Below are 14,442 nucleotides of genomic sequence, written 5' to 3'. Positions count from 1 at the left end.
TGGTCCTTGACTAGAGTTTGTGCCTAGGAATAACCACGAGCAAAGCTCTAACATCTCCCAAGTGTGGTCAAGAGTCTTTTATTTCAACCCATCCATCCCCATCAGAATTCCCCAAAATTTAGGAATCTGGGTGATGAGGGGAGGAAGTGCTCATAGGGAGGGGGCAATCCTCTACAAGCCCCTTAACTCAGACAACAGAGGGAGATAGTGAGGCAGGAAAGCCCAGGGACTAAAGAAAAAGCCCACGTTTGCGACTAGGAGGGCGAGTGTCTACAACCGGTTATTAGAAATTGCCAGGGAAAAAAAGGGGTGAGCCCTCAAGATGGAAGAAATGGGGGGCACTTGAATGCGTATCACTTTACACCTGGCGTCGAGGCCCCAATAAAAAAGCCATGAGGTCCAAAGCCTCAACGGGTCAGAAGAAGCGGCGGCAAAGGACGCTAGGGTTTGCGGGGGTGGGCAGGGGTTTGCGCAGGAGGGAGCCAACAGATACCACCGCGGATGCTGTCCCAGGGGAAAGCACGTTTTCCTCTCCCCCAAAGTAGCGCATCCGCCCAGCATCCTCGGCTCAACCTGAGGAAGCTACCGGGATCCAAACCCAGGCAGCCGCGTCCTGACCCCATTATATGGGCTTAAAAGTTGTAGGAAGAGTTGGCGCTGGAAAAGGCACCTGGCTGGGGCAGCCGCTGAGGGGGCGTTAGGTTTCCCGGGAACAAAGGGGCCCGGGAAGGAATGAGCAGAGGAGCTGGTCCCTGGGGGCTCCTCCCTGAGGGGAAGAGACAAGGGTGGCCACGTCCTCCCAGCCTATGGGCGACGTGGGGAGCGGGAAGCGGGCGAGATGCACCGGGATTCCGCGGCCCGCCTTCTAACCTCCTATCGGGTAGCGCCGGCAACCCCGGCGCTCTCCGCGCCCCTCTGTGGCTGGGGAGCCACCACTGAAGACAAAAGGAGATCGAGATCCCGAGCCCCCGCCTGCCCTGGAGGACCCCGCCGTCGCCTCGGCGCACCACAAATCAGCCAGTGGAAGCCCCGATGGCGTGCTCGGCCCTGATCTGCGCCCCATCCCTCTGGCGCTCCGGGACCACCGGCCCCAGAATCGCCTCGCCCTCCGTACAGCGGACATTACCTTTCATCCAGTCCACTACTTGACTCGGAGACCATTTGCTCACGGGTTCCATGATCAGAGCCATGAGCACGGGGTCGCTACCGCGCGGGGCGCGGAGATCAGACACAAAACGAACTCGGCAGCCCGAGCCGCCCTCAGGTGGGGTCCTTTGCTGGCCGTTGCCTCGCTGGGCGGGTGGCGAGAAGACGGCTTTTGTGTGTTGGGTCTCGCGGCTTCAATGTCTCTTAACAAACGGCCGACAGCACGGTGGGAACGGCGACGGGGAGAGAAACGCGCCGGGGTCGCGGCTCAGTGCAGACTCTCTGCTTGGTCCCCGCAGAGACGACTGCTGCTATTGCTCCCCGACTCCGCTCGTGTCTCCGTCCTTCCTGGGCTTCAGTTCATGCCTTGCACCGCCGAGGGTCGAGACGGTGAGGAAAGGAGCCGCCGCCGCCGCCGCACGCCCGCAACCAACTTGCTCGCTCGCCTCGAACGCGGGAGTGAAGCCCCGAGCACCACAAGCTGCCTGGCGGAAATGACGAGGGGCCTCCTGCCACCCAAAATATCTCTCCGCAGCCCTCGGGTGCGGGGCGCGCGCGCCACGAGCTCCCCGCCTGCTCGCTGCCGCGCGGTCCCGCCCCCGGGGCCGACGGCAGGCGCGCTAGGCGTGTGCGCGTGCGCGCTCCAGCACGAGGCCCGAGCCCGGGGTCTGTCAGTCAGGCAGGTGCGGGCGGCTAGCAGCTTCGTGTTCCCGCCCCGCGAGCCGCCCCGGGACAGAGGCGCGCTAGGAGCGCGTGCGCAGCGGTGTCCGCGCGAGTCCCAGCCCTGGGTCAGTCAGTCAGGTGCTGGCGGCTCGGAGGGGATTCTGAGCGGACGTGGCGGCTGCGGGACGGGCCGCCCACCAGTTGAACGCTGAAGGCTGAGGCAGCTGAGGAGGTACCTGTGGCCGCGCTGCCGAGGGGTGGGGGACACCGCCGAAGCGCGGGGCTTACAACGACAGCCCGGGCTTTCCTCGCTCTCGCCCTTCCCACTGCTGAGTGGGCTTCCGAGGTGATTCCCGAGCCTCGCGCACGCCTGCGGAGACCTAGGCGGGGAATGCTGCGGACGGTGACCGGCTCCGCCAGCCAGAAACGCAGCGATGACGAGGCAGGATGGCCAGTGCTGTCGGACCGCCCCTGGTGGTGCCCCGGGCCTGGGAAGTCAGGCGTGGAGCCTGGAACCTGCAACTGCTGGTCGTGGTGATACGGAGACAGGTTCGGCTCCACGTGCCTTTTGAAAGGGCGCTGTGTTGGGTTTTTGGCCAACTCCTTCAAAGCCGAGAGTGCTCAGTACCTATTTTAGAGGATGTCCTTTTGTTTTCAGATAATCTTATGTAAGAACCAAAGGGTAACACTGGTATTTAAATGAGTAACAAATTGTAAACATGATTCTTCGAAACTCATGTTCTTGAGAAATGTTTGGAGGCTACTATGAACCCTTAGTAAAAGACAGTTTGTCTAATGAGACCACTGTAAATGATAAATAATCCTGGAAAGTATAGATGCACACTCTCTACCACCATTATAGATATTTTCTTTGTCATTCTTAAATAGCCCCATTGAGTAAAAGAGAAACTCATTTTATTTCTGTAACCATTTCAATAATGTCATTTGTTTTTGCCAGTTCCTGCAGTAACCCATTTTCTCTAGTTCTATTGCATGAGCTGCAGAACTGCCACTTTTCTCAACTGGCTTGAGTTGCCATCCCTGCACACACACACACACACAAAGAACTCAAACCACAGTAGTTAAAATATTTTGATGTTTGCAGGCTAATGATATAAACCAAGTAAAACTTAAGATGGCCTGTCTGTACACTTGTTTATTTTTCTAATAATCCAAACTTAAAAGTATATGGGAAGAAATTTAGAAGATTATCTAGACAAGTCTAGGTTCAGAGATATAGCACCTTCCATTCACAATCCAGATAATAGCTGTGATTTACAATTTTTTTTAGGTAATCAGGTGTGCAAGATATTTTGGAGTGCTTATGTTCCAATTGAGTTTCAACATTGCATCAGTATTTTCTAGAAAAGATCATTTTTAGCATCAGTAATTTATGGAGTAGCTTTATGTTCAGAAGTGGAATGGATGCAAATCCATCATGAATCAGAGGTTACAGTCATAGGGAGACGTTAAAAGTAATTTCATCAAAGTAATACTGCTAATAATAACAACATTTTATTGAGCAGTGTGCTAAGTATGTTACATACATTTTATCCTCAAAACAGCTCTGTTATTAGTCACATTTTACAGATGAGAAAATCTTGGCTATCACATTCACTTCCTATTCCCAGAGCTTATTACACATTGTTCAATACATGTTGAAAAAAAATGAATAAGGCTTAAAGAGGGTAAGTAATTTGTTTGAGGTCATGATACATGATTGTAATACCAAGTTAAGGTGATTCCAGAATATGAACGTTAAAAAATTTTTTTAAATGTTTATTTATTTTGAGAGCGAGAGAGAGAAAACAAATAGGTGAGGGGCAGAGAGAGAGGGAGACAGGAATCCAAAGCAGGCTCTGTGCTGACAGCAGACTGTGAGATCATGACCTGAGCTGAAGTCAGACACTTAACTGAGTCACCCAGGCGCCCCAGAATATGAGCTTTTAAAACTAGTAAGAACGTTTATGTATCATAAGACGAAACAGTACTTTGGAAGGAGAAGGTCCGTTGAATGTTAACTGAATATGTCTCATCAGAAAGTTAACTACAAAGGAGTCTGTCAGTCACCATAAGTGTTCCTGACCAGCAACTGTGAGAATGTAGGAAGTGACCAAATTTGACTGAAACTCCAAACTGCATGTTCTGATTGGGTATGCTTAACAAGCAACCAGCCTATATATTGCAAAGAAGTTTAGAGTGAGATATTGTTTGCATAATGAATGAAATATCAATCGAAACAAATGCCAAAGACCAGGATGCAGTAAAATTTAAAAATACGCATTTCATGAAAAGATTGGTGCTGAAGAAGATTCCAGGGAGAGAGGATTTTAAGGAAGACCCTACATCAGAATTAAGTTGTACATATTCTCCTATTTATGTTACAGGAAGGAATTTATTTAGTCTAATTACCTGAAATAACTAAAATAATTCTAAGAACTAAGAATGAGCGAAAATGTTGGTATGGAGTTACACTCTTACAGAGTTCACCAAGGCCTTACATGTTCTAAGTTCTCCTCCTCAAGACTTCTACAAAACATTCAAAAAATCAAAAGAATTGCCTTTGATTTTGACAATATAATAGGCATTAATTATTTCATTGAATTAGTTCAGAGCATAACTGGCTTTTCACTCAAATATCCTTAATTTGGAGAAGAAAAAGGATTAAGTCATCCCTGCTTTCACTCTTTTATTCCTAACTCCGAATGACTCAGCTAAATCTTTCCTTCACTTTTCTTTCTACAGCTTTTCAAATAAACTAGGCTTTATATTCTTTTGCCTATTATTTAAAATGTTGATACCTGGCCCCATGTTTGTAAGTATAATACAATGTGATTATGTACAAACTTTGGCAGCCTAACTTTGCCTTCTCTTAATGCACAACACAATCCCAAAGATTAGGGGAAAAGCTATGTTGTCATAAAATACACATCAAAACATAATGGTCCAAATTATATGATATCACATACACTTCAACAATGTAGATATAAAAGCCAAACTGATTCTTTGGAAACAACTTGGATTCTTTTTGGAAGCAGGCAGAGGGTAAATATCCTAAGTTAAATTAATTGGAGACATAAAACTTGTGAGATGTTTGCAACCATATCAAAACAAATCATTTAAAATAATCTTTTCATCCAGCTGTTCTAGTTTTGCCTTTTTATTCTTCTCCTTCTAGATGTCAATAAAAAATTAAAATCTCTTGACCAAAATATTTTCAGTTAAGATTTTATAGTATATATAATAAGTCTAAGTACTTCAGATGTGAAATTTACAAAGGTTCTCAGACTGGAATCTAAGTGCTTAATGGGTGTGACTCTTAGGGTTTGGGTCAGATAGGGAGGAAGTCTTCCACTGGAAGGATCTTGAAGCCTTTGTCTCTTTGCGGCTGTAGACAGAAGTAAATAATGTGAATGCTTCTTCTGGAACTGCAAGCTGAATATCTCTAACCTCCACACATTCCAACCTAGGTTATCTTATAATGGCCTTAATAATCATTTCCTATTTCTTTTATTAAGAAGCTAGCTCTGCATTAGACCTCAGACTTGTCATGCAGGACATATTTTAATGTTTTTAGTTATTTAACATTTAGAGAAAATGTCTTGTAGAGCCTTTTCTGGTGATTTTTCCGGTTTGCTTAGATTGTGTTTTTGCTATAGCTGTCTAATTTTTAGACTTCTTTTTTAATGAGTAATATTTTATCATAATTTTTTTCTCTTACATCTTTCATTTTTGAATGATGAGTGAGAAGTCACAACACAGAACAGCTATGAGGGTAGTCCATGTCCTAAAATACAGGAAAGGATAGGAGCCCTTTTTTTCCACTTAGTTTTGCCCAGACCTTTACTATAATTTCAAAAGCAGGTGTTCTATGCTGGCACAAGTTGTATACCCTGATCAGAAAAATTAGCTAAGCACTTCTGGTAAGACTGGTAGTGATAAAACAAAATACAAGTTATTTTCAAGAACAGTATATGAAACTTGCTTTAGAGAAGGCTTAGCACAATTTTTGGAACAATGTTTTCATTTTCTTGCAGTGCAATTCAGCTATGAATAGCTAATAACTAGTCTTTGATATAACTGAGGAGATAACAATCTCCCCTGCCTCCAACAGTCAGAGATTGAAGTAGGAAGAGACCTTGAAATGTAAATGGGGCTATAAACTTGATGCTCTGGTCCAAATCTCCCTTTAGATTATCAGGGAGAAGCACCCAGAGACTATAATTAAATTAGTAAAATTCTTTCTTTGCTGCTCTGCCACTAGGGTAAACTATTAAATCAAGCCTTGTCCTTTGCAGACCAAGATTCACAGCAGTCATCTCTAGGTAAGGAGAAAATGGCTTGAGTTCAGGTTATCCCAATAGTGTTTTTTAAGGATTCTTTCTAGGTATTCCCTGATATACTAATCATAGTCTAATAAAAATCCCAAAGCCCACCTAGATTAGGAAACCTAGGTTTTTTTTTTTTTTTTTAAACGAAGCCCTAGCCCATCAGGGAAGTTTCTAGTGTACTTTGCAGCCATTAATTAAGAGCATATAAAAGTATTCAACAAAAATTGTTTAAACACTACCAGTGTGCTGGCCCAAGTTGTATCTTTTGATCAGAAATATTAGTTTGATTTTGCGCATGCAAAGATAACCCAATATACTCAGAGACTGGTAGGGGAACGGAAACATTCACAGTTAATTCAATAGGATAATGTGATAAGTGCAATGATAGATGTGCCCAGTACTATGTGCTGAGGACTATGTAACTCCTTGGAGGAAGACTTTATAGAGGAGATAATGACTATTGTAAGTCTTAAAGGATAACAGCCAAACAATAATGCAGAAAAGACCTTATAGGCAGGACAGTATGAGCAAAGTTACAGAGCACTATGTAGAGATACCTGGAAGCCTAAATTTGAAAAGAGGTGACAGTAGATGGACTGGGAGAGGTAAAACACCAGCAGATCAGGGGAAGAAACTCAAACTAAAATATAACCTAAAAAGATAGAGCCATTTAAGAATTTTAAGCAATGAAGTGCTCGTATTTATATACTTATGTTTTATATTGACTGCCAGCTATGGAGAGCATAGATTTGAGAGGGACAATACTGAGGAGGGAGGTCAATGTGGAGGATGTGGCAATAGACCAGTGAATAGATGTCTTGGGTCAGCAATAGAATAGTAGAGGTGGGTATGGACAGAAAGGGATGGATTTAATAAATATTCAGAACTTGGTGATTGATTAGAAATGAGAGGTTAGGAAAAGAGCAATATCAAGAATGATACCCAGGATTCTAGACTGGGTGACTGAATAAATTATTCCTTCTCTACTTAAAATAGAAGCAGCAGATTTGGGAGGCAGAAGTAATCTGAGAAATTAGTTTTGTATCGGACATTCTAAACATGAGATTCCTATGGACAGACAAGAAGGGATTTCCAGTGGGCATTTTCTGCATTCACATATATGAATGTGAAACTCAGTTTGGGCTGAATATAAAGATTTGAGAGTCACTACTAAAACAAGAATATGAATGAGACAGGAAGAGTGTGAGATGCCCCTGGAGGAAGCCCATAGAAGAAAAAGAAAATAAGTGAATTATAAGAAGAACCAAGAGAATTGAATGTCATGATAGCCCAGTGAGAAGAGAATTTCAGGTAGAAAGGCATGGAAAGCTGTGGGAAGTGCAAAAATGATGTTGTTCCAGTAAGAACTGAGAAAAATCTGATGGTTTTGTTAGTTTGGATATCCTTCATTGCCTTATTAAGATCTGCAAAAGGACTGGATGTCAAAATGGGGAGTGTTGGTATATAGGGCATTAACTTTTTCTTGAGTCAATTTTTCTTCTTCCTCATAGCCACCTATGTGTATATCTAATTCAGATGGCTCCACGATGAATGCTAATGATCCTTCAATTTACCACCACCACTTACATTTCTCTTTTCTGATGAAATTCCAGACACTAATGATGATCTCTACTCTTACCTGATTATATTTTTGCCACTTATAGAATGATAGCATCTTTTAAACTAGGCGAGGTTTGAATTCCTCTCCTCATCAGATTGTAGAACATGTTTGCCATGGCATTGTGGCGATCTTGCACATCTCTACATAGGCCATGTAGGCAAGACTCAACCTCAGTAAGACACATTTCTTGGCAAAATGCCCTGTGATCTTCCTTGGAACGTGGCAACAGAGTCTTGTGCAGAGCTATCCCAAGTCCATTTCTCATTTGCCACCCTGGTTCCAGTGAGGCATCAGCTTCAGGTATAAACAGTTCAGACTAAAGAACTGTTCAGCTATAGCCTAGAGTTGGCTCCTTGATGACAGAGCAATGCATCACTTGTATCCTCTGGCCCCTCTGGTTTGGTATCATCCTGAGACTAGGGACATTTGGAGTTGAGACATGCTGATCTTGCATTGCTGTCTGTGTAAATAATACATTTTCTAAATCCATGTGGGGTTGTTTTCACCTTACCCAGTGAATCTATGGAAGTGTGATAAGCCAGCCTAGCAGCTGCCACCATTCTGTTGCTCAGGTACTGCTTGACCATTTGGCACAGATCTGATCTAGGAAGTCCATAAGTGCTCCCCAAAAAAGTGAGCTCTGCTGAACCTCTGTCTGAATAAAGTAGGGCAGTCCAGCCCTGGCCTAGTAAAGTAGCAGCAGCAGCAGCAGCAACTTGATTTCAAATTGGGAAAGACTGCATTTTCCCTAATTATTTGAGTTCCCTAAGTTAACCCCATAATTAATTTAAAAAACTCTATTACTGTTGCATGATAAAAACAAAACCGTGATCTAAACACTTTCTTCTGAGGTTTGACATTATTTTTTTATAAAACACCTAGATTTTAGGGAATTCCTTCATATTCAAGATGTTAGGTCCATTTTCCTCTGAAAGGAGGAAAAAGGTCCATTTTCCTTATCAGTCTTATTTTCTAGTGGAAAATGTGAACTGGCAAAACTGGTGCTAGATAAGTTCATAGGTCCTGTTTATAAGGTAAATGGTACATCCCTATAGATCATATTTTTTAAATGCAAAAAGTACTTAAGGTAGGAGACAAATTGTTTAATCCTTGTCTAATAATTGACAGACTACAGAGGCATAAAGGTGGCGAGTGGGAAAGAAAGATTGCTTTCTTTCTCCATGGATTTTTGTCTTTGTTTTCCTGAAATGGGTCTTATTTACTTCTAGGAAAATTGGCATATTAAAGATGCTCATACCAAGTGGAACAAATGACTTATTTTCACTGACCAGGAACTGTATCCTGAAGGAGAGAGAGACGTAAGTTTGTCACTACTTTTGACATTTTCTTGATTTTGAAAGGCAATTTAGTGATTTTGGTGATCTAATTAATGAAAATATTTCCTTAGTTTCTCTTCAGCACTGTTTGAAATACTCTGTAGCACAATGCAAGGTACCATTTATTGATTTTTCATCAAGAGCATCTACTCTGTATATATTTTGTGCTAAGCATTATTACAAAAATGAGTAAAATATGGTTGCTGTCCTCAAATCCTATAAACCAAAGCATATCAGTATATATTTTTGATAAATATAGTAAGCAAAATGACAGAGACATACAAAAGTATTTTGAGTATATTCCATAATATGGAAATATGAATTCATACCAAATGAATAAATAAGCATCTTTCTAGATTATAAGATGGCAATGTAATTTGTACATTGTACAATAGGCTAAGCTTTGTGGATAAACTAGTGAATATAATGGATATGGCTAATGACCCTAAAGAGTTACAACATAGTTGTAACATAGTGAGAAATATACAATATACAAGTAGACAAAATGCAAATTATGAAAGTACTGATATGAAATGTACAAGGTATAGTGATAGAGAATTATTGAGATGAGGAAGAGAGAAAACTCCTAAAGGTGATCAGAGAAGACTTTTCTGACTAGGTGACTTCTTAGGCACAGTTTTAAGATGTAATAATATAAGCAGGCAAAGATCAGAAATAGCTCATTCAAGGGGGAAGTAAAATCATGTGTGAAGTCCAGGTGGCAATAAAGAATTTGAGGTGATTGAGGAACAGAAAGGAAATTACTGTGGCTGAAACATAGTGAATGAGCAAAGGCATAAAGGAGGCTAGAGAAATAGGATGGGGTTGGAGAAAACAGGATCTTGTAAGTGTGTGGTAACTAGTTTGTAGTGCAGTAAAAAGACATTAAGACTTGTAAGCAGGTCAGAAACATGGTCTGATTTATATTTGTAAATTGAGGGGGACCTCTTTTTCCAGAAGGATCAAGTAGAGGTACCTTTCCCTATTATTCCCACTAAATACAACTAAAACCCCTGGACATTATGTATAAAACAAACATAAGACTTTGAAAGAAGTAAAAGGGGGATCATTACTGCCTGGCAAGGATGAGTGTTCCAGTTCCCACTTGGCCTTGTCTGATACCACCATGGCAGGGGCACTGGAGTGCTATGCTACATCCTAGCAAAGTAGAAGTGTAGGCTCCCTACTTTGCCTTTGCTGGCATAGGTGGGAGTAGGGTCACAGATCTTTTCTGTTGTATTTGGCTGGAGCAGAGTGGTTATTATTTCAATGTTTTCTACTTTGATAGGCTGCCCCTTTCCTGGTCACTTAGCTAGAGAGCAGGCTCTTCTTGAGATTTTTTTGTTTGCACCTTCCAGGTTTCCAGGGCGCTGCGTTATTCGGCTCTGTAATATATGAGCAAAAATGTAAAAACCCAGAGAACTCACCAGCATGTCATTCCTTGGATATGAGTTCCATTGCTGGTTTTCTTTCTTCTCTTTTTGAAATAATAGATATTACCAAATCTAGGGGCACCTGGGTGGCTCAGTTGGTTAAGCATTCCACTTTGGCTCAAGGCATGATCTCAAGTTCAAGACTTTAAGCCCCGTGTCAGACTCTATGCTGTCAGCACAGAACCTTCCTGGGATCCTCTGCCCCACCCCCCCGTCCTTCCCCTGCTTGTGCATGTGCATCCGTACTTTCTTTCTTAAAAATAAACATTAAAAAAATTACCAAATCTGAACAACAAAGAGGATATAGATTTTAAAAAAAGAATAGAGCCTCAGGGACTTGTGGTACAAAAATAATAGATCCAGAATTCATGTCATTGAAGTCCTGTAGGAGAAGGGAAAGAAGGCAGGGTTGAAAAAGGACTCAAAGAAATAATGGCTAAAAACTTTCCAAATATAACAAAAGACATAAACCTATAAATTCAAGAGGCTGAATGAATTCCAAACGGGATACCCAAACAAACCCACACCAAGACATGCCATGGTCAAATTCCTGAAAACTAAAGGCAAAGAAAAAAATCAGCCAGACAGAAACAGTACTTTACTCATAGGGGGAAAATGATTTAATAGCTGATTTCTTATCGGAAACCATAGGATCCAGAAGGATGTCAGCCAAATGGCTACCTGGAAGCTCCAAGTTCTTGTTCCCCACAGAAACATTAAAAAACAACAGCAACAACAACAAAAACCCCAGAAATTCACATGCAAGAAAATGAATATGGATACTTACCTTATACCATATATAAAAACTAACACAAAATACATCAAAGATATAAGTGTAAGAGCTGAAACTATAAAACTCCTAGAAGAAAACACTGGAGACAATCACCACGACATTGAATTTGGCAGTGATTTTTTTAAGTCTGACAACAAAAGCACAGGCAATGAAAGAAAAAATAGATAAATTAAGAACTTTTGTGCACTAAAGGACATTATAAAAATAGTGAGAAGACAACCTACAGAATGGGAAAAATGTTTACAAATCACGTATCTGATCAGGAATTAATATCCAAGGGCACCTAGCTGGCTTGGTTGGTAGAACTCTTGATCTTGAAGTTGTGAGTCCAAGCCCCATGTTGGTTGTGGAGATTAAAAAATAAAATCTTAAAATATAAAATCTTAAAAATAAAATCTTAAAAAATAAAAATGAAATATCCAGAATATAAAAAGAACTCTTACAAGTTAAAAACAAACAAACAAAAATAACCCATCTAAAAAAGTGAACAAATTCTCACCATCATTAATTATTAAGGAAATGTACATGAAAACCACAATTAGATACCACTTTACACTCATTAGGTGAGCTACTACGAAAAAAAAAAAGAATTGGTGAAGATGTGGAGAAATTAAAACTCTTATGCATTGTTGATGCAAATATGAAATGGTACAGCCACTGTGGAAAATGGTTTGGCATTTCCTCAAAATATTAAAAATAGAATTGTCATATGATTTAGCAATTCTACTTCTAGGTGTATACCCAAACGAATTTAAAGCAGAGACTCAATCGGATATTTGTATACCAATGTTCATAGAAAAATTAGTCACAATAGTTAAAAGGGAGAAACAACCCAAATGTTCATCAACAGATGAATATATAAACAAAATATGGCATATACATACAATGGAATGTTATTCAACCTTAAAAATGATTGGAGTTCTGGGGTGCTTGGGTGGCTCAGTTGGTTAGTGTCTGACTCTTGATTTCGGCTCAGGTCTTGATCCCCAGGTTGTGGGATTGATCCTGAGGTTGTAGGATTGAGCCCCGCACGGGCCTCAGCACGGAGCCTGCTTGAGATTTTGCCTCTCTCCCTCTGCCCCTCTCTCCTGCTCTCTCTCTCTCTCTTTCTAAAAAAATGAAAATTAAAAAAAATATTTTAGGGGCGCCTGGGTGGCTCAGTCGGTTAAGCATACAACTTCGGCTCAGGTCACAATCATGCTGTTTGCTGTTCATGAGTTTGAGCCCCGTGTTGGGCTCTGTGCTGATAGCTCTGAGTCTGGAGCCAACTTAGGATTCTGTCTCCTTCTCTCTCTGACCCTCTGCTATTTACGCTCTGTCTCTCCCTCTCTCTTAAATATAAATAAACATTTAAAAATTAAAAAAATTAAAAGAATATTTTGAAAAATGGACTAGAGTTCTGACACATGCTGTAACTTGGATGAACCTTGAAAACACTATGCTAAGTGAAATAAGCCAGACACAAAAGGATTGCTATTATGATTCCACCTATTTGAGGTACCTAAAATAGGCAAATTTATAGACAGGAAGTAGAATAGTGGTTACTAGGTGCTGGGGGAGGGTAGTATGAGGGGTCGATTTTTTAATGGATGTGTTAGGGGTAGTGGTGATGGTTATACAACATTGTGAAGGTACTTAATGCCACTGAATTTTACACTTAAAAATGGTTAAATGGTAAATTTCATTATGTCTATTTTATCACAATAAAAAAATTCTTAGAAAAGGCAAAAAAAGGAGGAAGCTGTAAAGTCCAGAAAGAAATGTTACATTTTTCATATCCTGAAAGAGCCATCAACCCAAAATTCAGAATTCTGTATTCAGCAAAAATATCCTTTAAGAATGAAGGATAAATCAACACATCTTCAAATGAAAGACAAGAAATTTTGCCAGCAAGTCCACCCTAAAAGAAGGACTAAAGGAAGTTCTCTAAACAGAAAGGAAATGATAAAAGAAGGAACATCCAGATGGAAGAAAGAACACAGTAAGCAAAAATATGGGTAAATACAATATAATATAAACTTTCCTTCTTCTCTTGTTTTTTAAATTATGGCTGATGGTTGAAGCAAAAATTATTACACTGTCTAATATAGTTCTCAATGTGTGTATAGGATATATGTATATATATATGATTATTATAGTATAAATGAAAGAGAGTGAAGTCATACAAAGAGAGGTAAGGTTTTTAAACTTCAGTTTAACTGGTAAAATGATGATACTAGTATGCTGTAATAAGTTATGTATATATAATACCTAGAGCAACCACTAAAAAGTTTTACAAGATATACCCTTAAGGGGCGCCTGGGTGGCTCAGGCAGTTAAACGTCCAACTTCAGCTCAGGTCATGATCTCATGATCCGTGGGTTCGAGCCCCGCATGGGGCTCTGTGCTGACAGCTCAGAGCCTGGAGCCTGCTTCGGATTCTGTGTCTCCCTCGCTCTCTGCCCCTCCCTCACTCACACTCTGTGTCTCTCCCTCAAGAATAAATAAACATGAAAAAAAATTAAAAAAAAAGATATATGCTTTAAAACACTATTGATAAAATGAATTTCTAAAAAATATTCAAGTAACCCACTGGAATATAGGAAAAAGAACAAATGAAAAACAGAGAGAACAAACAGAAAAAAAAATAAAATGACAAACTTAAGTTCCAACAAAATAATTACCTTAAATATAAATGGTCTAAGTACACCAATTAAAAGATATGTGGAGTGATTTAAAAAACATAACCCAACTATATGCTATCAGAAACTCCAAAGATAACAATACAGGCAGGTTGAAAAGTAAAAGGATGGAAAAAGGTATTTTCAACAAATGTTAATTTAAAAAAATGCAGGGGTGGCTATATTAATATCAGATAAAGTAGATGTCAAGGAGGGAAAAAAAACTAAAGGAGAAAAGTAGAGGTGCTGGTTTATTCATCTTACATGGGAAAGAGTGATGGGATATTTTATATATTAGATGGTAAAGAAAATAAACATGTAAATATATTCTTTAAAGTTACAATGGTAAGCAACACACGAGCTGAAAATAATCATATTGGAGGGAATGGATGAGCAGTATAGGTATGGTATAGATTAGTTAAATCCTGTTTTGCCCTGGAAGAAAGTCCATGGATAAT

The 14,442-nt window shown here is 40.6% G+C and overlaps 2 protein-coding genes across 10 annotated transcripts in view; one reads left to right on the top strand and one right to left on the bottom strand.

Moving 5' to 3' along the window:
- Window positions 1–1,756, bottom strand: part of CNKSR2 (connector enhancer of kinase suppressor of Ras 2) — a 292,571-nt gene extending 290,815 nt beyond the window's left edge. For 2 of the 5 annotated variants that reach the window (XM_027054656.2, XM_027054661.2), the window contains exon 1: window positions 1,127–1,755. In XM_027054656.2, the coding sequence (XP_026910457.2) occupies window positions 1,127–1,190 (64 nt within the window). In that variant the 5' untranslated portion in view covers window positions 1,191–1,755. Of the gene's footprint in view, window positions 1–1,126 lie in introns of all 5 variants that reach the window. The other 3 variants (XM_027054659.2, XM_027054660.2, XM_027054662.2) reach the window with 3 other exon arrangements.
- Window positions 364–14,442, top strand: part of LOC113597689 (uncharacterized) — a 385,156-nt gene continuing 371,077 nt past the window's right edge. The window contains exons 1-2 of one of the 5 annotated variants that reach the window (XR_008290044.1): window positions 364–2,041; window positions 8,991–9,080. Coding sequence is in view for 1 of the 5 variants with exons in the window: in XM_053202159.1 (XP_053058134.1) it covers window positions 1,344–2,021 (678 nt within the window). In the remaining 4 variants the exon portion in view is untranslated. Of the gene's footprint in view, window positions 2,359–8,990; window positions 12,325–14,442 lie in introns of those variants that run through there. The other 4 variants (XR_008290043.1, XR_008290042.1, XM_053202159.1 and 1 more) reach the window with 4 other exon arrangements.

The sequence above is a fragment of the Acinonyx jubatus genome, chromosome X (assembly GCF_027475565.1).
Source record: "Acinonyx jubatus isolate Ajub_Pintada_27869175 chromosome X, VMU_Ajub_asm_v1.0, whole genome shotgun sequence".
Taxonomy (NCBI): domain Eukaryota; kingdom Metazoa; phylum Chordata; class Mammalia; order Carnivora; family Felidae; genus Acinonyx; species Acinonyx jubatus.
The sequence above is the reverse complement of the archived record's forward strand: the minus strand, read 5'-3'. Positions and strand labels throughout refer to the sequence as shown.